This window comes from Hypomesus nipponensis, chromosome 21, assembly GCF_054491055.1.
Source record: "Hypomesus nipponensis isolate SF chromosome 21, ASM5449105v1, whole genome shotgun sequence".
NCBI classification, from domain to species: Eukaryota; Metazoa; Chordata; class Actinopteri; order Osmeriformes; family Osmeridae; genus Hypomesus; species Hypomesus nipponensis.
In genome coordinates, this window is record NC_140381.1 from 7,325,448 (window position 1) to 7,353,047 (window position 27,600).

General features: G+C 50.6%; 2 protein-coding genes across 5 annotated transcripts; both read left to right on the forward strand.

Moving 5' to 3' along the window:
• The first annotated feature begins 2,047 nt into the window (after positions 1–2,047).
• On the forward strand, positions 2,048–13,163 carry rab11fip4b (RAB11 family interacting protein 4 (class II) b). Of its 2 annotated transcripts, XM_084685770.1 has the most exons (13): positions 2,048–2,071; positions 2,589–2,777; positions 4,384–4,521; positions 6,192–6,227; positions 8,248–8,347; positions 8,827–8,930; positions 9,120–9,260; positions 9,931–10,012; positions 10,502–10,639; positions 10,995–11,153; positions 12,007–12,048; positions 12,522–12,665; positions 12,851–13,163. In XM_084685770.1, the coding sequence occupies exons 3-13, from the start codon at positions 4,433–4,435 to the stop codon at positions 12,965–12,967; spliced, it is 1,152 nt and encodes a 383-aa protein (XP_084541896.1). In that variant the 5' UTR covers positions 2,048–2,071; positions 2,589–2,777; positions 4,384–4,432; the 3' UTR covers positions 12,968–13,163. The 2 variants fall into 2 exon arrangements, with proteins under 2 accessions (XP_084541896.1, XP_084541897.1); XM_084685771.1 differs by lacking the exon at positions 12,007–12,048 and having other exon boundaries at positions 2,050–2,071.
• A 20-nt stretch (positions 13,164–13,183) lies between these two features.
• Positions 13,184–17,953, forward strand: LOC146237699 (uncharacterized). Of its 3 annotated transcripts, none has more exons than XM_084685773.1 (3): positions 13,184–14,910; positions 15,989–16,423; positions 16,661–17,948. In XM_084685773.1, exons 1-3 carry the CDS (start codon positions 14,868–14,870, stop codon positions 16,825–16,827), a joined length of 645 nt encoding a protein of 214 aa, XP_084541899.1. In that variant the 5' UTR covers positions 13,184–14,867; the 3' UTR covers positions 16,828–17,948. The 3 variants fall into 3 exon arrangements, with proteins under 3 accessions (XP_084541899.1, XP_084541898.1, XP_084541900.1); XM_084685772.1 differs by lacking the exon at positions 13,184–14,910 and adding an exon at positions 15,281–15,593 and having other exon boundaries at positions 16,661–17,952; XM_084685774.1 differs by lacking the exon at positions 13,184–14,910 and adding an exon at positions 15,670–15,896 and having other exon boundaries at positions 16,661–17,953.
• The last annotated feature ends 9,647 nt before the right edge of the window (positions 17,954–27,600 follow it).

The window sequence follows — 27,600 nt, forward strand, 5'->3', positions numbered from 1 at the left end:
ATTTACACACCATAGCAGCACTTGAAGCTAACTGTATCACACATCCTCCCACACAGCATGATACTTATGCAAAACCATTTTTTTCTCTCAGGTACTTACGTAACATAAGAGCTAAAACCAACTCACAACATCCCCACTGGGCTAGCTTTAGCTTAGCTTGCATTCAGCATCATGCTAGCTTGTATGGAGCTAACTTCATGTTAGTTTGTATTGGTACTTAGCTTCATGTCAGCTTGTAATGAGCAAGCTTTAATTTTTTGAGCTTGTATTGAACTAATATTTATTAGTTTATATTCTTACTACAGTAGCCAGAGGTGAGAGGGGATGCCTTGGGTTATTGCCTTGCCCCATACAGAGTAGTATTCTTTGGCTAAGGGTATATGAACACCCCCCGGGTCTGTTTCTGTGGAATACAAAACCAGGCTGTTCTGCTTGTATTGTTGCTGGCCCTGCCCCAGCAGGGCCTCCTGCTGAGAATTCTCTAATAATACTAAAGGGCCGCTTTGTGTGTCTCTGTGTGTGTGTGTGTGTTTCAGGGCAGGAATGTGTACGTTTTGTGTGCATGTTTGTATCAAGGCAGGATTGTGTGCATGTGTGTGAATGTGTGTGGGTGTGTTTAAGAAGGAATACAGGCTCCAACAGGGCTTTAATGCTGTCATTAACAGTGTCCTGGCGCGTAGCCCTGTTCTGGAGTCCGTTAGCAGTTGAACCAGTATCATATCAAATGAAGTGGTGAAGCGGTTTTTAAGACTCACGCTGCCTCATGCTGCAGGTGACACACCTGGCTGCTCTCTCCCTCCACCCCCACCTCCTTCCTCTCTCTCTCTCTCTCTCTCTCTCTCTCTCTCTCTCTCTCCCTCTCTCCCTCCCTCTCTCTCTCCCTCTCTCTCTCTCTCTTTCTCTCTCTCTCTCTGTCTCTCTCTCTCTCTCTCCCTCTCTCTCTCTCTTTCTCTCTCGCTCTCCTCCCTACCTCCCTGTGCTCTCAGTTTCTTTTCTTCTTGTCTCTATTTTTTCTCTTTTCAAATAACTCGTTTTCTTCCCCCCAACCTATGCTCTCCCTCTACACCTCCCTCTGGCTGTCTCTTCTTACCCACCTCAACTCACTTCATTTCTCTCCCTCCTTTCTATCTCTGTCCCCATCGTAGCCCCACCCCCCTCCCCCCCGTCCTTTTTCTCTCATGAAAATGTATGTATGGAATGGATGTCTGTCGGACCATTCTGAGGCAAACCCATGTTTCAGCAGAGTGAGATGGGATTATCTAATCGACTGTCTCCGTTGACCTTCGACCGCTGCCCTTCCCAGCCACCATGACCTTGAGGTTACTCCCACAGGGAGGGCCTCCACCTGTCTCTCAGAAAGAGCAATGCGTTGTCCAAGAGTCACTTACTGCAAATTACCGAGGGTGTGCACTGGCAGTGGTTGAAACTAAGGCTGGTTGAGGGTGTTTTAATGAGGTTTTAATGATGTCGAGTTCTACGGAAGAAAAGCCAAGTTTTGTAGTCTTGAACGTTGTCCACTTATCAGGGTGTATTGGAATAGAGTGTACTGTACTGTGTGTGTCATTTGACTGGTGAATTTCAAACATTGAAAGATAAAACAGTATTCAATTCTAGAATAATAAAATGTATATGTTTATCTGTCATTCTTTCTCCCCCCCCCTCTCTCTCTCTCTCTCTCTCTCTCTCTCTCTCTTTCTTTCTCTCTCTCTCTCTCTCTCTCTCTCTCTCTCTCTCTCTCTCTCTCTCTCTCTCTCTCTTCTCTATCTCTCTCTCCCTCTCTCTCTTTCTCTATCTCTCTCTCCCTCCCTCCCTTTTTATCTCCACCTCCCTCCTCCCCTCTCTCCTCTAGCGGGGTGAGGAGGTCCGCCCGGTCATCATGTGCACAAGGGCGTGCCCCGCCGCCCCTGAGCGCCCGCCCTCCCCCGGGGAGGAGGAAGAGGGCGAGGCCAGAGAGAGGGAGTCGGACCGGGACAGCGCCGTGGAGAGCACCGTGGGGTCGGACACCTCCGAGGGGGGGCGGGGGGGGGGACAAGGAGGACGGCCTGGGGGGGCTCTTCTTTCCCGGAGACAAGTGAGTGTGGGACTGCTTTGTCCTGTTTAGGTTCTCTTTCCTGTCGCTTTCTTTGTCTCTCTCTCTCTCCATCAGTCTCTCTCTCTCTTTCTCTCTCTCTCTCTTTCTCTCTCCATCAGTCTCTCTCTCTCTCTCTCTCTCCATCAGTCTCTCTCTCTCTCTGTCTCTCTCTGTCTCTTTGTCCCTGTCCCTGTCTCTCTCTCTCTCTCTCTCTCTCTCTCTCTCTCTCTCTCTCTCTCTCTCTCTCTCTCTCTCTCTCTCTCTCTCTCTCTCTGTTTCTGTCTCCATCAGTCCGTCCTGCTTTCTGTCCCTGGCTGCTGTTCTTACAGCACTGCTATATCAGACCTTTAGTTACTTACAGTAAGAGAGACTCACTGAGTGCTGTGAAGCACCGCTCTGATCCACAGGGCCACACACACACACACAGACACACACACAACAAGAAGCCTCTGTCTCCAGAACCACATCACCCACTGTGCCAGTCCTGCTGGTTAACCCTCCACCCTCGCCCTGCCAGGTTAGGCCAGAACGCCAACCCGTCGGTGACCTCTGACCTGTCCACGCGCTCCTCGGCCTCGATCAGCGAGGAACAGTTTGAGGACTACGGCGAGGGGGAGGATGCAGACTACACTCCCAGCAGCCCCAGCCCCGACGACGAGAACCGCACCAACGGTTACTCTGACCTGGGGTCCTCTGTGCCCTCTAGGTGAGACACACACACACATACATGCTGTACACACACACACACACACACACAGACACACACATCTATACACACAGAGGCACATACACACACAGACGCGTGCACACACACACATGCCCACTGACACCCATATACACACACACACACACAACTGAAATACAGGCTGCAAAAAACTTAACAAGAATGTGCAGGCTACGTGCTGGCGTGTCCGTCCTTGAGTCATACAGTGAAGCATGCTAGTGCAAGTGCCCACCTGGAAAGACTATGTCAAGCGAACAGCGATCTCGAAGCGATGGAAGCTGCTTTTCACGAAACACACACATAGCTGTCCTTCAGTCTCAACTTGCACATGATACCTCACCTGTAAGCCTGTTACCTAATCCTGACTACTCCCCTGTGTGTGTGTGTGTGTGTGTGTGTGTGTACACGTGTGTGTACATGCACGCATGTGAGTATGTGTGTGTCCCATACACATTCTCAGGGATTTTCCAAACTAATTACTTTAAACTCCTGAACGCAACAGGCTAGATTTGGCCCTTGAGGGCCCCTCGATAAATATTCATCCAGTCTAATTTCAGAGGGATCTGTCCTCCAATCAAACTGACTCACGCCTTTAGGCTCCTTGCCCCTGCCCCGAATACTAAGTACCCCGACTCATTACTCTGGCCTTTGTCTCTGAAGAGAGCCTGGCCAGGAGAGAGTGCTGGGTAACTTTCCACGGAACACAGTGTGTGTGTGTGTGTGTGTGTGCGTGTGAGAGAGAGAGAGAGATATACACAGTGTGGTGTGGTATTGAATGTAATGATACCAACTATTAAAATGATACTCGAGGTCCCAATAAAGGTTTTTTTTTCTAATCGAGCTGTCTCAAAGTTCTGTCTGTTTTCTTGCTCCTCTCTCTCTCTCTCTCTCTCTCTCTCTCTCTCTCTCTCTCTCTCTCTCTCTCTCTCTCTCTCTCTCTCTCTCTCACTTTCTCTCTTTCAATCATCTCTCTCCCCCTTCTCTCTTTCAATTCTATCTTGATCTCTCTTTCTCAATAAATGGTCTATTGTATCCCCCCCCCCCTCTCTCTCTCTCTCTCTCTCTCTCTCCTCTGTTTCTCGCTTTTTTTTCTTTTTTTCTTTCTGGACCATCCACCCTCTCCTCCCCTTCCCCCCTCCCTCCCTCCATCTTGGTAGTCTGCCAATCAGCTATTAAAGATGTTGTGATTGATCACCCTGGGCAGGTGGTCAGATCAATCTACCATACATCTTGGTTTCACTACAAGGTTTAATATGCACCCTGTGCGCCTCACTGCACTGCACTGCAGACACTTACAGTAATGGCCGTATTTCAGTGTCAAGGTCACCGCCAAAGACACACAGAGAGACAGACACATACCCAATTGACTGGTTGAGTGATTGGCACATCAAGCCTAATCACAGTACAGTACACACTGCTGGCTGTGCATCGTGGTCATGTGAGGAGGGGGGGGGGTGTCGGGGAGGGTGGTTCTTATGCTTGTGTGTGTGTACGTTGCCTTCTGTTTGCTTGTTATCCTGATGTGGTGTATGTGTGTTCTCTCCATGTGTGTGTGTGTGTGTGTGTGCGTGCGTGCGTGTGTGTGCAGCGCGGGTCAGACTCCCCGGAAGGTCCGCCAGCTGTGTAGCAGCGAGCTGATGTCTGACGTCTACTGCTCCCAGTGCTGCAAGAAGGTCAACCTGCTCAACGACCTGGAGGCCAGGCTCAAGAACCTGAAAGCCAACAGGTGGGAAGGACACACACACACAATCACAGACACGCACGCGAGACACGCTCACTCACACGCGCACCGGCACTTGTGCTCAACGCGCGTGCACAGAGACACACTCGTGCACGCAGAAGCGCACGCACAATGGCACTCCAGGCAATTTGACCCCGCATCGACCGGGGATAGTTCTTTGTTATCTGTTTTACTGTAAGAATTGCGTCATGTCATTACACAGGGCTTAGACCCGGGTAACCGCCCCTCTATCAATCATCTACGCACACACACTGTGTTATGTAAGTCTTCATTGTTGGGAATAGACGGGATCAGCTGCATGTGAGAGTCGCGGTCTATTTATACACTCAGTCCCATTATGTAGTCAATCCCTTTAATCACAAACAAGGTGCACAACACACACACACCCGCGCTCATGGTATATACTGGACACGATACGTCTGTAGTTATGAGTAAGGTAGGAAACATCTGAGCATCCACTCTCTTTTCTTTGTGTGTTGCTCTCTCTCTTTCACACACACACACACACACACTAATTGTGCTTATTGATGTTGCGTACGCATGCCCGTGTGGCAGCAGGGGCTGCAGACCTCACGACGATTCCAATGAACAGTATGCGGGTCTGTCTTCAATGCAAACTCTCCCCCTTTCTATATCTCCCTTTCTCGGTCTCTCGCTCCCTCTCTGCTGACTGAACTTTGACCCTCTGCACTTCCCTCTCCCTCCGTTTCTCCCCCCCCCCCCGGCCCCCCCTTCTCTCTCTTCCTCTCCCTCTCTCTCCCTGCTGAGGGAAACCTTTAAGAATCATTAGACTCCCATCTGCACTGAGGTGGAGAGAGAAGTCAAAAAAAAGAGGGGGAGGGAGGGAGGGAGGGAGGGAGGGAGGGAGGGAGGGAGGGAGGGAGGGAGGGAGGGAGGGAGGGAGGGAGGGAGGGAGGGAGGGAGGGAGGGAGGGAGGGAGGGAGGGAGGGAGGGCAAACAAAAGGGTGAATGGGAAAGTGCAGAGAAGACAAGGGAGAGAGAGAGGGCTGACAAGAGAATGGGATTTTGTTGAGTGGAGGGTGAGAAGGTGGGATGACAGTGGTGTGGACGTTGGGTCAGGATGGATGGGTCTTGTGAGAGTCACGGAGGGGGAGAGAACAACGCTATGAGTTGAGGTGGAGGGCATGTCGGAGAGAGAGACATGTAGGGATGGGGAGATGGAGAGAAGACAGATCGTTTAGATAACCCTGTTTTAACAGTGTGTGTGTGTGTGTCTGTGTGTGTGTGTATGTGTAGTAGTACACGTTGACGTAATTAAGACCCAGAGACTCACAATACTGAAACAGAGTTATCTTAACAAGACTATTGCTGAGCTCACCAGAACTTTCACAAGGGAAGAATCCATTAACATTGAGATGCCCTCTCTCTCTCTCTCTCTCTCTCTCTCTCTCTCTCTCTCTCTCTCTCTCTCGCTCTCTCTCTCTCTATCTCTCTCTCTCTCTCTCTCTCTCTCTGCTCTCGCTCACTTTTCCTCCCTACAAACTCAAACCACACTATCTGAACTCCTATCAAACAGCAATTAAGTGCTTTGTGATTTGGCTGGAGTCATTTCAACGGAATTCTAGATATCCACCATCCATGAAATCCAGGTTCAAATAAAACGTTGATATTACTTGTGTTCATTTCCCTTCCAGCCCTAATAGGAAAATCTCCAGCACAGCCTTTGGAAGGTGAGTTACCTATTGAGGTGTGTGTGCGCGTGTGTGCGCGTGTGTGCGCGTGTGTGTCTGTGCATGTGTGTGTGTGTGTGTGTGTGTGTTTGTGACGCCTGTTTACTCTGTGTGTTGGCTTAGGCAGGTCGTTGGTTAATGAACACACTGAACACACACTTCCGGGAACACACTCATCAACAGTAGTCTCTTCTCCTTTTCCTCAACCATTACTCGCTCTTCGATAGCCTTTCATTTGGTATATGTTGACACTGTGTGTGAGTGTGTGTGCGTGTGTGTGTGTGTCAGCCTTGTTTTCCAGAGTTACCTCATGAATAATTTGCATATTCTGTGTACAGTGGTTTCATAGGAGCCATCTCAGTGCAGTTACAGCAGTATCTTTGTGCTTCATCTATCAAGCTCTTTGTCCTCGCTCCCTGTCTCCTTTTCTCCCTCCCTCTCTCTGCATCTCTTTCTATCTTTCTCTCTCTCTCTCCCTCCCTCTCTCTGTATCTCTTTCTATGTCTCTCTCTCTCTCTTTCACCCTCCCTCCCTCTCTCTGTATCTCTTTCTCTGTCTCCCTCTCTCTCCCTCCCTCTCTCTGTATCTCTTTCTATGTCTCTCTCTCTCTCTTTCACCCTCCCTCCCTCTCTCTGTATCTCTTTCTCTGTCTCCCTCTCTCTCCCTCCCTCTCTCTGTATCTCTTTCTATGTCTCTCTCTCTCTCTCTCTCTCACCCTCCCTCCCTCTCTCTGTATATCTTTCTCTGTCTCCCTCTCTCTCACCCTCCCTCCCTCTCTCTGTATCTCTTTCTCTGTCTCCCTCTCTCTCCCTCCCTCTCTCTGTATCTCTTTCTATCTTTCTCTCTCTCTCCCTCCCGCTCTCTGTATCTCTTTCTATGTCTCTCTCTCTCTCCCTCCCTCCCCTCTCTCTGTATCTCTTTCTCTGTCTCCCTCTCTCTCTCCACCTGCTTTTTGAGTTATAGTGGCAGAGTGAAAATGGGCCTGCCAGACCTGATCTATAATGCTGAAGAGTGCTGCCCTCCTTCTCTGTCCTTCTCTGCTCTGTGTTCTCTTCTCTTTTCTTTCACCCTCTCTTGTGTTCTCATCTGTTTTCATCTCTCCACCCCTCCTTTCCTCCTCTCCTCTCCATCCCTCCTTTCCTCCTCTCCTCTCCACCCCTCCTTTCCTCCTCTCCTCTCCACCCCTCCTTTCCTCCTCTCCTCTCCACCCCTCCTTTCCTCCTCTCCTCTCCACCCCTCCTTTCCTCCTCTCCTCTCCACCCCTCCTTTCCTCCTCTCCACCCCTCCTTTCCTCCTCTCCACCCCTCCTTTCCTCCTCTCCTCTCCACCCCTCCTTTCCTCCTCTCCTCTCCACCCCTCCTTTCCTCCTCTCCTCTCCACCCCTCCTTTCCTCCTCTCCTCTCCACCCCTCCTTTCCTCCTCTCCTCTCCACCCCTCCTTTCCTCCTCTCCTCTCCACCCCTCCTTTCCTCCTCTCCTCTCCACCCCTCCTTTCCTCCTCTCCTCTCCACCCCTCCTTTCCTCCTCTCCTCTCCACCCCTCCTTTCCTCCTCTCCTCTCTTCACAATATTGCTAATAGAAAGCGGAGGTAGGCTGGTGTGAAGTCATTCCATTAGTGAGTTCACTGCAGTGACAACGGTGTGAATGTCACTTTTGTGTGTGTGTGTGTGTGTGTCAGCAATGAGTGTCATAGACCACCCTCTGCCTCCCACCCCCACCCACACACCCCCACACACACACCCCCACACACCCCCACACACACACACCACACACACACACCACCCCCCCACCCCCCCACACACCACCCCCCCCACACACACACACCACACACACACCACACACAGACACACCACACACACCAAACACACATACACTTATGGTCTTATATCTGTCGGATCCTGCGGCAGTCTCACTGCCGGAGCGCATACTTGGACACACACAGACACACGTGTGTCTGTGTCTGTATGTGTGCATGTGTGTGTGTGTGTGACGTTCTCTTGCCTGTCTTGTTGGTCCTGCAGGCAGCTGCTCCACAACAGCAACATCAGCAGCAGCAACGGCAGCACAGAGGACTTGTTCAGAGACAGTATCGACTCCTGTGACATCGACATCACCGAGAGGGTAGGTCTGGCACACACACTCACATTCTCTCTCTCTCTCTCTCTCTCTCTCTCTCTCTCTCTCTCTCTCTCTCTCTCTCTCTCTCTCTCTCTCTCTCTCTCTCTCTCTCTCTGTCTCACGCTGTTTTTCTTTGTACTGTAGCCACTCACACTTTCTCTCCTTGTCTTTGTGTGTATAGTGTTTGGGTGGGCAGTGTGTGTCTGTGAATGTGTGTGTGTGCGTGTGTGTGTGTGTGAATGTGTGTGTGTGTGTGTGAATGTGTGTGTGTGTGCGTGTGTGTGTGAATGTGTGTGAATCGTATCAAAGATGAGCATCAGACGCTGTACGGTCGATATGCTGACTGTGTTCAATAAGATTACCACGCATGGTTGCATCGTCATTTTGCAGTGTCAGCTAATCCTTCTTTTTCTCTTTCACCCTTTTCATCTCTCTCTCTCTCTCTCTCTCTCTCTCACACACGCTCTCTGTCTCCTTCCCAGGTGAGTTACCTGGAGAAGAAGGTGGCCGAATTGGAGAACGACAATCTTATGAGCGGAGATCTCAAGTCCAAGCTGAAGCAGGAGAACACCCAGCTGGTTCACAGGTAACGTGCTCAGACACACACACACAAACACACACGAACACACACAAAACCCACGCCCCACATGTACAACATCTCCAATAAGTCCTGTCACCAAAAGCTGTATGTGTGTGTTCGTGTGTGTGTTCATGTGTGTGTGTGTGTGTTCATGTGTGTGTGTGTGTGTGTGTGTGTGTGTGTGTGCGTCTCCAGGGTCCACGAGCTGGAGGAGCAGCTGAAGGACCAGGAGACGCGGGCGGAGCAGACCATGGAGGAGGAGCTGAGGAGACACAGAGAGGCCTTCAGCAAGATGGAGAGGGACAAGAGCACTGAGAACGAGCTGCTGTCTAACAGGTCAACACACACACACAGTCATGGAGAAGAACACACACACACACAGTCATGGAGAAGAACACACACACACACACAGTCATGGAGAAGAACACACACACACACATGGAGAAGAACACACACACACACACAGTCATGGAGAAGAACACACACACACACACAGTCATGGAGAAGAACACACACACACACACAGTCATGGAGAAGAACACACACACACAGTCATGGAGAAGAACACACACACACAGTCATGGAGAAGAACACACACAGTCATGGAGAAGAACACACACACACAGTCATGGAGAAGAACACACACACACACACAGTCATGGAGAAGAACACACACACACAGTCATGGAGAAGAACACACACAGTCATGGAGAAGAACACACACACACAGTCATGGAGAAGAACACACACACACAGTCATGGAGAAGAACACACACACACAGTCATGGAGAAGAACACACACACACACAGTCATGGAGAAGAACACACACACAGTCATGGAGAAGAACACACACACACAGTCATGGAGAACACACACGCTGCTCTCAAACCACCGCCGTGGAATGTATTTGAATGAGTGTTGCATCAGGCTTGGAAATGACAGATGCCAGCCACTGTCTGAATGTATTTGAACGTATTTGAATGAGTTTCCCTCTGACCAGCACAGACTTCAGCAGCTTGAGGAGGAGAACGGAGAGATAGCAATGTCCATGTGCCGGCTCAAGAGTCAGACGGAGAGACTAGACGAGGTGTGGGTCCCAACACACACACACGCGCACGCACACACGCGTTCATGTTCAGTCATGTGGCTTGCCATATCTACAGATCATTTGTCCCTTCATGAAACATGAGAGCAGGTGCACACACGCACACACACTCAGACAAACAGCCATCCGTGCATCAGCAGAGTTTCATTAGCGAGGGCGAAGGCTGAGGCGGGGCCCTCATCAACACGTCTTTCCTCAGCCTGTCATGTGAAGAGCCCACGCCTCTGTGGACCTCGTGGTGTTTTTGGGAGTAGACTCACAGAACAGCGACTCCGTCGAATGATGATGGACTTGCTGTAGAAGGAATCGAAAAAAAAATATTTTCTTTCTTTCTGTGTGTGTGCTTTTGTTTGTTTGTTTGTGCGTGTCTGTGTGTATCTGTCTGTGTGTGCCTTTGTATTTGTGCATATGGATGTATGTTTGTGTGTGTGTTTGTGTGTGTGTGTGTTTGTGTGTGTGTCCGCCCCGCAGGAGAAGCAGCGGATGACAGACAAGCTGGAGGACACCAGCCTGCGTCTGAAGGATGAGATGGACCTCTACAGGAAGATGATGGACAAGCTGAGGCAGAACAGACACGAGTTCCAGAAGGAGAGGGAGGCCATGCAGGAGGTGAGGAAGCACGCACGCGCTACTTTGAGAACGCCAGGGGAAACGAAATACTCATAGATACGGTGTCGTTATGGAATCGCTGTAGAAACACCTCGGCACGCTAACGTTTGGTCAGTACAGTACATAACACTCACTCTCTCTGTCTTTCTCTCTCTCTCCCTCTGTCTTTCCCTCCGTCCCTCCGACCCTCCCTCCTCCCACCCCCTCTGTCTTTTTCTCCCCGCCTCCCTCCCCCCTCCCCGCCTCCCTCCCTCCCTCCCCCTCTGTCTTTTTCTCCCCGACTCCCTCCCTCCTCCCTCCCCCTCTGTCTTTTTCTCCCCACCTCCCTCCCTCCTGCCCTCCCCCCTGTGCGCAGCTGATCGAGGACCTGAGGCGTGAACTGGAGAACCTGCAGATGTTCAAGCTGGAGGCGGAGAAGCCGGGCCGTGGCCGCAGCTCCTCCTCCAGCCTGTCTGAGTTCAACAGCAGGACCCGGGAGATGGAGCTGGAGCACGAGGTCAAGAGACTCAAACAGGTTAGCTCCCCCGCGCTAGCTGCTAATGCTAGCGGCTAATGCTAGCGGCTAATGCTAGCGGCTAATGCTAGCGGCTAACGCTAGCTAATGTGGTGATATAGCCATACAATATTTATGGACACCGTGCATGGGTCGGCCCACTTCACACCTCAGCATTAAACAACAGGTATAGTGCTTCCCTTAGAGTTCCCTAGAGTGAGGCATAATAGAGAAATCCCTAACCAGATAGGGATATCTACCTGTCAGGGGCAAGAATGTTATCTTTTTACAGACTTTGCAGTACGCTAGTCCCCAGTGTAAACACAGATAAGATGAGTTTCCTCATATACAGTATAGTTAAAGTACTGTGGCCAAGCTCCTGGCCTTGAGGCAAGCCACCCAACCAGGAAATAATTATACTGAATCATGCCAGTGTGTCTCCCACAGTGAATCTGGGGATGGGGCTGGGAGCCCGCTTGGGTCCACTCATCAAACTCAGTACAGCTCTGACAGGATGGTGCACTCTACCCTGCATTGCTCTCAGCTTTCATCTGTATCCATTTCTCTCTCCCTCGCTCACTCTACCACTCATTTTGTTGTTTTGTTGCATAATCTCTCTCTCTCTCCTGCGAGTACTTTGTCTCCTTTCTGTCTCGCGTGTTCTCGTTTTCTTCCCCTCAAAACGGTGGACTCTCCCAGTCGCACTCTCCACGTTGCCAGACTGAGGCACAGTCTCGAAATCCTGTCAGGGATGCAGATCTGCGTTCTGGATGGGAAGGCTTGAATCAAGTCTTTCCTGTACTCCTCTGTGCATGTGTGTGTGTGTGTGTGTGTCCAGCGGTATGTCAACCAGGACTTTCCCTCTGACCTCCAGCTCCTGGTGTCTGCCGGGGCGAGACTCCGTCCTTGTCCACGGGTAAAAGAAAAACAAAACAAAGCACGACTTCCATTGACCTTCGACCTTCCCATTAACCCCTAATAACACCACCGCCACCGGACATTTGTAGAGCTTCGCCACAGACACAGGCGAGCAGTTTGTGCCGTAACACCCCGTAACCCGCGTTCTGTCCCGAAGGTGTTAGCGTAGCTACGTGTGGCGTGCGTGGATGTGAGAGGAAGTCTGAGAGAGTTACAAAGAGAGAGAGAGAGGGTTGATTTGCCGTGAGTGTTCGCCATTTGAGGCTTGAGTAGTTCTGTCATATACTCACTACGTGTGAATGAAGTGGACTGACAATTATGTGCTGCGTGAGAGCGAGAGTGGCCATTTTGTGAAAGCTTGCTAAACCCAGTTACTCTGGAAACCTTCCAACCACAAAGCTCCCCTTTATCTTTTTCTCTCTCCCCTACCTCCTTCTCTCCATCCCTCCCTCCCTCCACCCCTGTCTTCAGGAGAACCAGAAGCTGAGAGAGCAGAACGACGACCTGAACGGACAGATCCTCAGCCTGAGTCTATACGAGGCCAAGAACCTGTTTGCCACCCAGACCAAGGCCCAATCACTGGCCGCCGAGATCGACAACGCCTCCAGAGACGATGTACGAATTCACAGCCACTTCAACTGCCTATTTACTTTCACGATTATTACTCAATCAGAGCATTGCACTGCACCCCCCCCCCCCCCCCCCACCACCAATTTGCCCCAACTTGTTTCAGAGCTTGAGATCGAGTAAAGGTATGAATGTCGGGGTAAGAATGACATTGGTTTGATGTTTTTCCACAGCTTATGGAAGCCCTCAAGGAGCAGGAGGAAATCAACTTCCGCCTTCGACAGTACATGGACAAGATCATCCTGTCCATCCTGGACCACAACCCCTCCATCCTGGAGATCAAGACCTAGGATCACCCCCTTTCCTCCACCCTCCCGTCCCTCTCTCTCCTTCTGGGATGAATAAGGGAAAGGAAGAGGAAATGCACTGAAATAGTTCCACATCGCCCCCTACTGCCAAGGTGGTGAAAGTGAACTTTGGCGATCCATCAGAGGCTGACCAGGGACTTCATTTCGTTAACTCGACAACTAAAGGGAGTTGTTGGGGGTGGGCTGTTGGGGGGTGGGGGGTACCGAACTTGTGATTTGTCCGTGACTGTCTTGTGGACAGGTGTGTGAAATCTCTTGTGCACTTTTTACTCCGTCTGTCATCTGTCATTCCCCTTGGCTTATGTCTCAAAAACAATTCTGGGAAATTGTGAAAAGGGGGGCCTTTCAATATTGAGGGCTTTCGTCGTTTACCACGGGTTGAATATGTAGCTGGAACAATGTGAATAGAAACCGTGTGTATCTACTGTACCCGACCGCAACATCATATGTTGTATTTAGTATCTCTAATTAGATATATGCAAAGACCCACAGAAGAGCAGAAAGATGGAGGGAGTCAGGCCAGCTGACAATTGTAGGCTCTTGACATTTCAAACCCTATCATTTCTGCTGACACGACTGTAAACAAGCGGTGGGAGAGTGCCCACGCAGTAGAGGGCACGTTGATGACGAACGTAAAGAAGCAGGTGTTTCTGACTGTGCTAAAGGAAGTTTGAGAGAGACAGGGAAGTACAGAGAGGGAAGAAAAGAGGGAGAGAGATAGAAAGGTTGAGCGAGAGAGGACCAACCAGAAAGATAAACAACCGTGTATGAGGAATATCGTTTCGAGGAAAAGGAAGGGAGAAAAAGAGAGTGTCATTCAAAGGCCTCTGAAGTCTGAGGCCTGTAAATGTGCAGTGTTCATGCCGAGACACAGGAAATAGTTCAGTTAGACATGGAATGTCTACAGGGCGTTGACCAATGGCCCACTACTGCTCACCCGATGACAGGATTGCCCTCCTTAGTCAGCAGACGGTTAGGCCTACTTGATATACATGGGCCCAGTGTGACCCAGGTGTCTGACTAATTGAGGGTAACTGTTTATCTAGCAGGGGCTTGCAATAGCAATACGTGCACAGGAATGTACAATTTACACAGTGGATAGGAAGGTACAGAATGTATTCTGCGTCTTAACAATGGGACTGTCGCTGTTTAGACTTTTCTCAGTTCTACAGTAAGTTTTTCAGTCACCCCCCACAACCCCATACATACAGCAGTAACATGCGGTATGCACTGAAGAGACTGACTACCGTTTGGAATGAAATACTGGAAAAGCAATGTTAACGGGCTGTATTTGGGTTGCACTGTCACGTGTGCTTATTAATTTCAATACTGTAAATCTCATGAATGTATCACTTTGCATTTTTGTAAATCCTAAAGGCTCTCACTGTACAAATCTTCAATTTGTTGAGGTACTTTTTCAAAAGTTATTCAGTAAAGTGGATTTGTCAGGGCGTCTATAGGGAAAGGTGAACCGTTATAACTGATGTAAACTTACCTCTAGTTTTGCTCCTTGCACAAGTGTTTATTTGTGCATGCTTTCACCTTTTCTGATATATGTGCCTTTAAAACAATTTTATTTTACTTTCAGTATAAGTTATGGGCTACTGTTTAGCCAGCTCATCGATGCTACATTGCATTCAAGTATGCCTAACTAAAATACAGTAGGCCTACATGGCTTGTACAGAACTAGTGATTTCCACGTGCCACTCACAACTCTTTTACTGGCCAGTAGCCTATGATGACTTTTTTTAACGTTCGTCAGGAAATAGCAAGATTGTCTGAGACATCTACTGTACCGCAAATTTAAAAAGTAGACCGATAGCACAATGCTTTGTATCTAAGCTAATACGCATTTTTATTTTTTGTGATGCCCTGTTTATGAATGCTTTTTTGTTTGAATACTGAATTTGTTCGTTTTAGAAATGGTGAGTCCGTTGCTTTTCAGGTTTTTCGTTTGCTATCCTAACTTTTGGGATATTTATCCCGTCTTCCTATGGTCCTCCTTGTGATAGTTATGTACCTAGAATTTCCATCAATAGAGGTAATTACAGTGAGACACGGTGATTAGAGGTTATTTGAGGGTTATATTCTGTTACTTTCCTTTGAACCCTAGCCGTGTTAAACGCCGTAACCACTTGCTGTATGTGGCTGTACTGTGTACGCTACTAATGTGAGGTTTAAATGCGATGTTGGTGTACATACTTATGTTGTACAGTCAATAAAGACAATTACCTTGGCATGATAACATCCCACAGTGACTAGTTACTATAGGCTATTGTGTGGCATTGGTCTACTGTGCCTTTGCTAAAATACTGCTGTCCCAGTCCAGAGACTTCCATTCTTCATTCATTTTAACCCAATCCCGATGATATTAGACCATCTCACGCGAACCAAGCTACATTTTCCAATTAGAAAAATGTTTAGGACTATGGGGATTATATAAAAACAGTCCAAGTCAGGTTTGCTTTAACCCGGCTATAGTTTATTCTGCATTGAATAAAGACGTTGTAGAACCATTCTTAATTTACGACGGTAGAGGTCAGACTATTGACATGCACTCCCATGTGGATGAAATGCCATATTGATCCATTGCCCTTCATAGACGCAGGTAAAAGTCGCTATAACCTACCACTTCTAACGCTAACTAAAATTGTAGTTACGTTTGATACGTTTTGCCTTTTAGTTACTTATTATTTTAAGTTAGTTACTTTTAATAGTGTTTACATTAGCGAGTCTTTTTCGACATAGCCTACTGCTGGCAAACAATCACAATTAGCCTAGCGCGTACATTAAGGGTTGACTTTACTCAATCACTGTCACCACGATGTGGCTAGCATAGTGTTGTGCGTGGAGACCGTAGTCTGGTAATCAGTTCAAGACTACAATAGCAGACCTCAAAATTGGCAATAAAGTAAAATACTAAAGCTACAAATGCCCATAATGCTTCTTATGTTGATGGAGGAAGTGTACACTATTTAAATCATGATGTTCTCTTTCACCCAGGTCTCCAAAGCATGGTGAACCTAGACAGTGCAATGCCACAGACAGTCAGCAACCCTCCCAGGGTTCGCAAGGGCACTGTGAACCAGAAAGCCAGTAAACATATGGGCATGGTCAATGGTACTGCGCTGGTCAACAGTTCCCCCCTGGTCAACAGACACACTCCCGTCAATACTCGTAAACCGGTTACCACCAACAGCTGTACCCGGGGCACAGGAAACCGTCGTCCCACAGACGGCGGCGCCGCTCCAGCCGCGCCCGCTGACGGCCACGCCCCGCAGGTCGGGCGGAGGAGGGACCGCTGGAGGCACGGCCCCAGGAACAAGAACAGGAAATGGAGGTCCGAGGCTCCTCCGCTGACCGTGCGAGATAGCGAAGACTGGGAGAAGGAGCTCCTCGACTCTGCGGGCAGTGTCTCTCGACAGGAGGAACCCTACGGTAGGACGCGTCGTCCATGACCCCGACGACGGTCGCATGCAGGCTGTGTGTCCTATCGGGCCTTCTAAGTAGCATGTTCTGTGTTCCACCCCCCTCCCTCCCCCCTCCCTCCCCCCCTCCCTCCCCCTCCCTCCCCCCTCCCCCCTCCCTCCCTCCCTCCCCCCCTCCCTCCCTCCCTCCCTCCCCCCCTCCCCCCCTCCCCCCTCCCCCCTCCCTCCCTCCCTCCCTCCCTCCCAGACCCAGAGGATGTGTCTTTCCAGGGCTTGACCTTCGGTCATACCGTCCCCCCCGCGCTACCCGCTACGACAGACTACAGCCCTGCGTCCTCCCACCCTCCTCCCTTCAAGTGGGTCCGACACGTCCTCCAGACCGTGGACGGGCAGTTTGACGAAGCCGAAGACTAAAGGTCATCAGCCCTCACACAGCCGTCATACAGCCGTCCTTTTAGACAGGGGGCCTTTCTACAAACATAGGATTTTAGTTTTGAAATGTCTTAGTTCCACATGTTCCTCGAGTGGTTATCATGGGGATAATAATGATGACGTTTCTGGACTTCGGTTGGGTTGTACATTTTATTAACTTCTTTTATTGAAAGAAAATTCATGATTTCAGTTGGATGATTTTTTGGTTTCTGGCCTTGTTTTAAACCAGTCCAGTGTAGATATTTTGAGTATAACAGTTTTATTATTGCATTCCCTTCACTGTTTTCTAACAATAAACCTACAATATTTCGAAATTCCCCTCATTCTGTTAGCTCGTCTTTGTAACCCTGGTTAAGGGTTAAGGGAGTGAAACATCCACAGGGTGGCGCTGTTGGCTAACTTTCTGTTGTCTCAGCTCAGCTGAGTGAGCTGTGGAAAGCTTAGGGAGTTCATTGGGTTCATGGTGAAGACCTCAGAGGTGTGGATGCATTTCCTGGCTGTAAAAGTGTGTGTGTGTTTAAACACTAACACGCATGCATGTGTGCTTAAGAGGCTTATGATGAAGCAATTAGCATTTAAACAAAATATCATTTAATTTGGAATACTTTGTGAGTAACTACTTTGGAATTTACTGCCAGAAGGTTCTGGAGAAGTTTGAAAGAGAATGATTTATAAGATCAGACCCAGCTAAGAGGTGTGCCCTCTTTGGATGTTCTCCTACCTGTGATAGCTTCAGTGTTACTCCAAGGATTGTGTGTACGAACATTTGTGTGCAAGTGTGTAAAGGTTTGCTGGAGGCCAGTTTGCAATGGAATGTGCCTTTGGAAGAAGGAGGACAGTTGGTAGTTTGACACACAAAGAAGTTATTTGTTTTGTTTGTAAGCTTGTTGAAAAGTAGTGTTTTCTGTGTTAACTGCAGATGTTTATGTTGGCGTGTCCGTGTCTGTCTGACTGCAAAGTCCTCAGCGTGCGTCTTCTGTGTTAACAGCAGCCATCGCATCGTCAGAAGAGGCATTTATTGTCAGTTAGCATCCTGGCTAGTGATTAATGTGGGTTTTATCCATACATCCCACACGGCCAACCATATCCTGGGTTTGGAGTTGGGCTTGGCGTGGTGGTGGGGGGGATTCTCTTGGTTTCAGTCAAAAACACACAAATTCGAATAAACGACGATTGAACTCATCTTCACCCAAGGAGACCAGGGAGACTTTATCACTCATCCTTGTGAAATGTGTGACTCAAATGAGTAGGGAGGGGGGGGGGGGGTGTTGGTGTCAAAAGAGTCAACGGTCCGTCATTAAACACGTGCATGAAAATTTGTATTTTTTTGGGAAGTGGACAAATTCATCATTGCATTTAGTCATTGCATGTAGTCATTTAGCAGACGCTCTTATCAAGAGCGACTTACAGTTAGTACGTCGTAAGTAAGTATTCTCCCCAAGGCGAGCTGGGTGAAGTGCCTTGCCCAAGGACACAACGTCATGTGCACCGGCCGGGAATCGAACTGGCGACCTTCAGATTACTAGCCCGATCTAGCTCTACCCGCTCAGCCACCTGACTCCACTTACTGATCAAAAAGATTCTGATCGGGACCTGCTCCTCCCCCGTGAGTCACACTTCCGTGGCGGTTTTTCCATCCACACAGGACCTCTGGTCAACCGGCCTGGCTGGGGGATCTGGTAATGGGATGTTAGCCTCACACAGGAAGTCACTGTGGTTAGCCAGAGCCAACCTTCACCAGAAACAGAACACACAAACGGGGGCGCTCCATTTCCTGGACAGGACCGCGCGGCCCGGGTGGTATTTGAGGAGCCGTTTGAAGTTCCTTCGCAGATCAAAGATGTTCCCCAGATCTCGTAACATGTCCACAACAAGCGTTCCGATTGAAATGAGGGAGAAATGATTTACAAAGTGGAACCAGACTCCAGCATGTGATATTGAGGTTACCAAAATGGTGGACCACGTCAAGTCGTTTTTTGGGGGGGGGAACTGGACAACAGGAAGTACTTGATTATCCAGCCATGGTCCAAGAAATACCAACGGCTCCCCCGTTTCCTCATATTGTGAGTTGTAACAGATGGCTAGCCGACAGGGCATAGGGTTTTAGGTGACAGTGCACACTGTGGGAAATACAGCAACCTGTGATATGAGTTGGCAAGCCGCTACATGCTAAAAGTTAGCCCGATGACTAAATGAGACAAGTTTCCTCATGGCATCAACTGAGTTTCCTAACTTCCAAACTAAGCTTGTGGTGCAATGCAGCAGATGGTGTCTCAGACCCATCTTGGCTTTCAGTTGTCCTGGTTTCAGGAATGAGCCGGGGTCTTCCAACTGGGCCAGTTTAACTCTCCAGAAGGATTCCACAAGTGAATCACTTGCGTTTACCGGTGACCTTTGACGTATACCTTCAATTCAAATGTTGCGGCGCACCATCTCGAGGACATCAAATGCATACCGAAACGCGTAACTGGTGTCTTTTGAGGCTGCAGTACCTCTACAGGCCCAGTAGGGGTCAGTGTAGTTGCAGCCGTCCTGCTGTCTGTTTTTCTGTGTGTGTGTGGCCTCTGGCCTGTTAGGATGCAGGGCTCGTAGCCTGGCGGCGGTGCACCGGACTGTGACGCCTGTCTCATCTCTCTATCTCTGTCTCTCTCTCTCTCTCTCTCTCCCTTTCTCTCTCCCTGGCCGCCCGTGCGATGTCTGGGTCAAGGTGCTTGATAACGAGCCCCCCTCAGACTGCCACACACACAGACACACACACACACACACACAGAACTAGGTGGGAAGGTTGGGAGACAGGCAGGGAGGCAGAGAGAGACGGCTAGCGGCAGAGGTATTGGAGCAGGGATGGATGGGTGGAGGGTGAGGGGGATGGAAAGGTAGAGCGAGCATTATGTATAGACGGAGAGAGTGACGGCGGCAGAGAGGCTGATGGCTGGACGAAGATGAGGCACACTGCTGATTGAAAAGCTTGTCGTCTTGTTCTGGATTATTGAATAGAGGGTGCACACACACACACACACACACATGCCTTGGGAGGGAGTGCACTCGGGCGACGGATCGACAGCGTCTGCACTGTCATTGTCGGGGGGAGGGGGGTGCACTGAATTGCTGATTCCTTCTTTAGATACTGACATCACATTTTTGATGTCAGTATATAATCAGTATAATCAGTGTTGTTGATTATTTGATGCTATGTTCTATTCTATATATGTTAGATAGGCTTTATAAAAAAAGTGGTTTGTCTCGATAATTGATAGTGTTTCTGCTCAACATCTTCCATATCTTCCCATTTGTTGGTGAGTAGGCTTAGTCGAGCATTTTCTCAGGTGGCTTGGCTATCTCACCCCTGCCATATCACCTACTGCGTTAGCGCTGGGTTAGCTATGAGTCTCTTTACCGGCCTGGTCCTTTGCTAAGCAGGGCTGCATCCTCATTCTCTGCTCTGCCTGACGATAAGACCACTCTCACTCCTACACACACATCGCCCAAGAATGCACCTTTTTTTTTTCTTTCTTCCTCCTCTTGACTGACTTTTTTTACACACCAAAACACACACCCTCCCTTGCACTCAGCACAGACAGGAGCACAGTCCAGGTTCAGCCCATAATTCTTGCTTCTTGCTTTCATTCTGAAAATATCTCCTTTCTTCCTTTACTCCACTCACACTCCTCCTCCTCCTCCTCCTCTTGCCCTCTCTTCAACCTTTCTTTTCTTGTTCTCCCTCGGTCATCAGTAGCAAGCTGTCAGCCGAGGTCTTGATACAGCTGCCCAGGTTGAGCGTCCCATAGGGGCTGAGTTTGAACGGCACATTACACCGGTATGTGCCATGGCTCATGGATACGTCTTTGGTGTGGGCGGCTCCTGCCGGGGTGGTCAGCCCTAGCAGGTGGGGCTCTCAGCTGCGACCTCACGCTAGCTCCAACAAAGAAGGACCAATTCCCCGCTTCCTAGGACATTTACATTGTTCATTTAGCAGACGCTCTTATCCAGAGCAACTTACAGTGAGTACAGGGACATTCCCCCCAAGGCAAGTAGGGTGAAGTGCCTTGCCCAAGGCCACAATGTTATTTGGCACGATTGGGAATCAATCAAACCTGACTAGCAACCTTCTGATTAATAGCCCGACTCCCTAAACGCTCAGCCATCTGACTCCCCTACGAACATAAAAAAGGTGCAAAAAACGTATTGACAGAAAATGGTGGGCCCTTTTTTGGAGGGGGGGTGGGGGGGTTGGTGGTTGGGGGGGTCCAGCTGAAATAGGTTAGTGGATATACAGTATGTGTCTTTTGTCCGACTGGAAGCTAACAAGCCTATTCATTTCATATGGGCTGTTTCTGCTGTTTGGAAGATGGGGTATGTTCGGAAGCTAGTTTCCTCTTTCGGATACATTTACTGTGTCATTCACTGAAACCTTACCGTTGCCTCTCTCCGCGCACACCCCCCCCCCCACACACACACACAGTATCAATGTATCACTTTCGAGGTTGTGGATGCATGCCAAAGTAATGGCAGTTTCCTGAAGGAGACCTATTGAGCTCTTGGCAGTGATTGGGGTCGTCGGCAGTTGGCACAACGGAGGCAGGATGGCACCTCTGTGCCGGTGTAACTTGGCACGTGTGGCACGGCAGTGGCGGGCGGGCGCCCGTATCCAGGGCGACACAAGGTCGTCGGCGGTTGATTGAGCGCTCGTAGGTGTGGGTGACCTCCTTCCCTTCCTCTCCACGGCAACAAAGACGAAGGGAAGAGCTCAAATCACTGGTGCCGTCTGTCCCAGTTCTCTCTCTCTCCCTCCCCCCCCCCCTCTCTCTCTCTCTCTCTCTCTCTCTGTCTCTGTCTCTCTCGTTCTCTCCCTCCCTCTCTATCTCGTTCTCTCTCTTTCTTTACCCCCCTCTCCCTCTCTCTCTCTCTCTTTTCCCCTCTCCAAGGATTTACTGTATCATGCAATCTGCAGTGTCTCGAGTAAAGACACAAACTCACACCCCCCCCTCCATGTAATCAATCATACATGGAGTTGGTATGCGCGCACACACCCACACACACTTCTAACATGGGAGCGACGTGAAGCGGTCACACCCTGCCGTTATCGTGTCAATGTCCATTTTTCTCTCCTCCGCTCAGCTCAGCTCTCCCGGGGTCGTTTGTTCCTGAGCGGCGGTACATACGTGGTCACCTATGTGACAGACCCGAACGAATGAGAGCGAGTGGTCCACCGGGGGGGGGGGGGGGGGTCGCGCTCCTTTGAAATGTGCTGGGTGGGCTCTTTTTGACATGGCGTACCACGTGAAAAGGACAACTCTTATCTGTAGAGGGCAGGGGAGGGGGTGGTGGGCAGGGGGGGCTGGATGTTTGCTCGGAGATGAAGAAAGAGGGGTGGAGTTGTCCTTTGTATCTCTATCTGCCTTTTTCTCTCGTTTTCTGGAACCTCTCTCTCTCTCTTGCTCTCTCTCGCTTCCCCCTCCTCGTTTATACCCACCCTTTCTCTCCCCTCCTCTCCCCCATCCCTGTCTCTGCCCCTCCCTTCTCTCCCCCTCTCTCTGGGCCTAAAGATCCTGGCACCAGTCAGGAGACTCCCACACTTCTCTCCTGCGTGTTTTTATCTTCCCCACACACACACGCGCACACACACACACACATATTTTAAACCTTGTGCGTATAGAGAGGTCACCCCTTCGCCTTTCCATTCCAGCAATCTGGTATGGTGAGAGGGATGCTCGAGGTTGTTTATCTGACTTCCTAACAAAAACCTTCCAGATTATTCTCCGTCCCCCTGCCCTCGTTGCTTTTTCTGCGGGCTACTACCGACGTCTGGTACGAAGGGCCTGTGCACCTGTGTGGCACCTCTACTTCCTCGCTCGCTCGCTCGGCGGGCTGGGGGGGGGGGGGGGGGGGGGAGGGGGCGGGGTTCAATGAGTGCACTGTAAAGAGATCTGCGCGGCCATCGGCTAACGCTCGCGTTTCTCCTATTCGCTCGCATTCTCGGCGTGGACGGAGCGAGCGAGGCCGTTTCCCGGAAGCAGGAAAAGCTGGGACCCGGCTTGGGTTTCCTCCGCCCTCAGGCTCCCCAGGTGGAGAAAATAGACACGTGGGTCTCGTCCAAATATGTCCACCCCTCCTGACCCTCGACCCTCTCCTCTGGTGGGGGTTGGGACACACACACGCACACACACACACACACACACACACAAGCTGCCAGGCCAGGGGGACACACAGACTGTTAGGGAGGCTCAGCAGAGTCTTGCGTTTCCCCCGAGTCTCACTCCCCTGTATCACCATTCACCATTCGCTGCCCGTCGAAACATAATTCCCCCCCCCCCCCCCCCAAAGAAGGCCAAACTATCTAGGTGATTAGTCTGTCAGTGCGACTTAAGAATCCCGCCTCCACCTTCATCCTTACGTCATCCCGCCCCAATATATCATTTCAGAGCTCTGCCCCATAAACCTTCGAACACCAACGCCAAGGCGTTCGGCCTTTCTAGATTGTTCTCAACGGCAGGGAACATCTGCTGAGTCATTCTGGCTCAACAGAGGAACCTTTTGTCGGCAGCTTTAACAGGGTTTGGCTGTTCCACGTTTCTAAGTCGAGTTTGTTCCTCCTGGGTTCTTGGAGAAACGTCGCCACTTCCTGGAAACGGCAGCCAATCACCATCTGAGTGACGTCATCGTCGTGCCCTTTTAAGAGGGTGCACCTATGACAGTGTGAAGTCACACCCGCTTCTTTCCACACCAGACGGTGGCCGGGTCTCCTGACCTGACACGAGGTGGTCGAGTTAAAAAAAGGCCTGTGACTACACTCTACAGCCTCGCTTGTAGGTTTGTTTTTGTGTTTTTTTTTAACCCTTATCTTGGAGTTGGACTCCAACAACTCGGCGTCTCTTTTCATGCTTCCTTGTTACTGTAAATCAGTCTGACGTATTTGAATGCTCGCCCCTTTAAGCTGCTGCTTCTCATGCCTGGTTAGATGAAGCCTGGTTTCCCCTCGTGAAAACAACGGATTGTCAGTATCTAGATGTTTCTATTTCTTAGGGATGTCAACCTAAAAATGCTGTCAGTGTAATAATATAAAAAAGGTCACGTTGAAAGCTGAAAGAACAATTTCAGCGCTGTTCGGAGAGTGTGCGTGGCGGCCCGTGGAGAACGTCCGCCGGCCTCTCGGCGTGTTCTCTCTCTCTCTCTCTCTCTCTCTCTCTCTCTCTCTCTCTCTCTCTCTCTCTGTCTCTCTGTCTCTCTCTCTCTGTCTCTCTCTCCCCGTCCCCGTGATGTCGCCTGGAAGGGTTCTTCTTTTCCACAGAACGGCCCGGAACAATGGAGCACGCCTGTTGCTGCTCTGCTCCCTCGCTCTTCCGCCTGCGAGGAGGGGGAACTCCAGACCCCCTCCTCCACCCCTTCATCCCACCCTCGGCTGTCTCTCCCCCCCTCTCCCTTCCCCCTCTGCCCTCCCCCCTCCCCCCTGTGTGATGACTCAGAGAAATGTGCTTGGCTTCCTCCCAAGCCAAGCAGCACCAGCGCTCTGAAAACAAGAGGGAAATTGACAGGAGTGCTCCTTTAATGAAAATCGTATGTGTTTCCCTCTCCCCCGGGATTTCCGTCGCGCGCACGTTTCGCGAGGGGTGGGGGGGGAAAAAGAAGCGGGATGGTTCGCCATCGACCAACTGCGCCACAAAGGCTCAAAATGGGTTCTCAGCTCCTTCATAACGTGGAGTTTCAGCTTGGTAGTGTCCTGCTGGATGAGAGCCAGGGGAATGTCAGGGGAAGTCTTGTTGAAGTTGCCCGTGAGAGTGTCGGTGTGCTGTAGGAGCATGTCACCGTAAACAGGAGGCTTCGTGCCCAGAAGGTTCTCTTGTGCCGTACTGCATGTAAGGGGTCAAAGTACGGTACTGACGCACGCTCCGTCAGGCCTACTCGTTCATACTTGTCGGGCGAGTTCAGCACTTTTCGTAGGGCTGCTGTCGGTGTCATTGTTCTTGTTGAGGTAAAAGGAGCATAGTCGTTTGAGGATTTACAAGACTTCCACGTCGCCACACGCCAGCTATGGGCCTTGCTGGTATCCTGCGTTGCTTAGTCAAAATCCATGCCTGCTTGCCAGCTCAAACTGTATTTCTCTCATTCTCACTTATTCTTTCTCTCTCCTCTCTTCTCCCCGTCTTTCCTCGCTCTCTCTCTTCTCTCTCTCTCTTCCGTCTCTCTTTCTTTCTCTCTCTCTCTGTTTGTCTGTCAGGGCTACTAGTGTGACTATGCAGCGTGACTGTGAGAAGTCTTGGAATGGGTGACCAGTCCAAACCTTTGCTGGCCCCCTTGGTAGCATGTCACCGAATCCGTCGGTGTCACCTGTCCTCTCTTACTCTCCCACCCCCCTCCCAACCTAATTTCTCCTTCCCCCCTCCAGACGTTACTGAACCGCATGAAGGAGCTAGCCACTCTCTGGAACCAACCCAAGCTGTTTTGTTTAGCCCCCCTCCCCCAAAGAAACACTCCCTTCAGCTAAAACGCAAGCTGGCTGCACCCTGAGATGGTCCCGAAGTATGGTTATTAATCTGGGATGTCTTCACCGTGTGCTGGGGTTGCTGTAGCTGGTGGCTACAGAGCTCGCGGAGGTCAAAGGTCGGGTAGCAGGGTTATGTCTTCTCATCAACGAGCTGCTGCTTGTTTGAGTTTTTTTCCTCTTTGTGCTCCGTTGAATCATCCCTCTCCGGGTTCTATATTGTTAACGGTTATAAGAAACCGCTCTTGAGTGCTGTAACCTCAGCCTTGCTCTCACGCACACACACACACACACACAGACACAGACAGACATAAAAGAGAGAAGGGAGTGTACACTGCTTGTGTACACTTAAAAATTGTAAAAGAGTCAGATTGCTGAGCGGTTAGGCTTACCCGCTCAGCCACCTGACTCTTTTACAATTTCTAAGGGAATCGGGCTACTAATCGGAAGGTTGCCGGTTCGACTCCCGGCTGTGCAAAATGACGTTGCGTCCTTGGGCAAGGCACTTCACCCTACTCGCTTCGGGGGGACGTCCCTGTACTCGCTGTAAGTCGCTCTGGATGAGAGCGTCTGCTAAATGACTACATGTCACGTAAATGTAAACAGACACAAGGATATAAACATAAACATTCACTCGCACAGACGCACACAGACACACACACACACGCACTAACTCTGTGTCACAGCTTCGGTCGCAGCGGCAATAAATCAGTACAAGGAAACGGCTCGGCCCTGCCGAGGGCAAAGGAACAACAGGGCACCAGGACATCCCTGCTACTGATGCTGTCCAGTTAGCGTGCGTGTGTGTACGCACAGCCATGCGGCCCGACGTGTTTGGAGGGCTTGTTGTTTCAGTGAGTCTTTGTCCGTGGCACCAGCGTGCCGCGAGACTGCGCCACGAGGGGACTGTCGACGGTCGGTTGTGCGGGCGCGCGCGGTGTGGTGCGACTCCCAAGTGTGGGAGAGAGGAAAGTCGTCGGTCGTTTTCTGGCCGCGCGGACGTGTCCTTGTGAGGTGGGCGCTCGGCATCTCAGACGTCGTACCTGCGTGTGTGTGTGTGTGTGGTAGCGTGTATACAATACTTGTTTGTGTGTGTGTGTAGGTGTTCCACAGCAAAATTGCAGCATTGCCGCCCCGTGAATGTCGACATGCATTACGCAGCTCCTGGCTCAGACGAACCTGCTCGGGTTCAGCTCTGGATATCCCAGCCAGCACACCTGAAGCACATCTGCATTTCCCTCTGTCCTCACAGTGTGTGCGTGTGTGCGTGTGCCTAGTGCCCGCGGAGTTGGGCATGTATCTTTTGTGTGTCATTATTATCTGTGTCTCCATCTCGCTGCATGTGTCTACGTGCGTGCGTCTGTGCGTCAGGCGGCTCCGAGGTGTTTAATATGGGCGGCCCCACCGCTGCAGGAGCTCCCAGTGTGAGACAGAGAGGAAGGGGGAGAGACAGAGAGATTAAGGGCGAGAGGGGTAGAGAGAGATGGGGGGAGAGACGGAGAGAGGAAGGGGCGAGAGGGGTAGAGAGAGATGGGGGGAGAGACAGAGAGGAAGGGCGAGAGGGAGAGAGAGAGAGCGAAGGGGGGAGAGACAGAGAGGAAGGGCGAGAGGGAGAGAGAGAGAGGGAGAGAGAGAGAGAGAAGGGGGAGAGACAGAGAGGAAGGGCGAGAGGGAGAGAGAGAAGGGGGGAGAGACAGAGAGAGGAAGGGCGAGAGGGAGAGAGAGAAGGCGGGAGAGAGACAGAGAGAGGAAGGGCGAGAGGGAGACACAGAGAGACACACTGCTTGTCGGAAGCCTCTCGACTGACACCAGCATCAAACACAGACTCCTCAGCTGTCTGCCCCGCATCACAGCAGGCTCCGCCCCCGACGTCCGGCCACTGCTCGCCCGCCCTGATCCCCTCTCCCCACGCACACAGGTGACTCAGTCAACGGGTAAACAGCTTCAAAAGCTCCTGCACGGCGGCCATTTTGTCCGCAAAACCTGCCGCACTTGGTAATCATTGGTCAGGAGAGAGCCACAGAGAACGAGGTGGGAGGGTGAGGCAGAGGTGCCAGTGTTGTGGGAGGGAAGAGATGAATCAGTGTTTTTACCATAGATGTATTCTCTGTTTGTTTTTACCCTGGCCCCAAAGGCGTCGTCGATGGAAGGTGTCAATCTAATGCCGAAGTCCAGGACGTTGCTCGGGGAAAACGGTTGTGATTGGACGTGACATTTCCAATTCAGTTTAGTCACCGTTTGCAAGAAGTAAAGCCAAAGGGGCATTGGTATGTCGG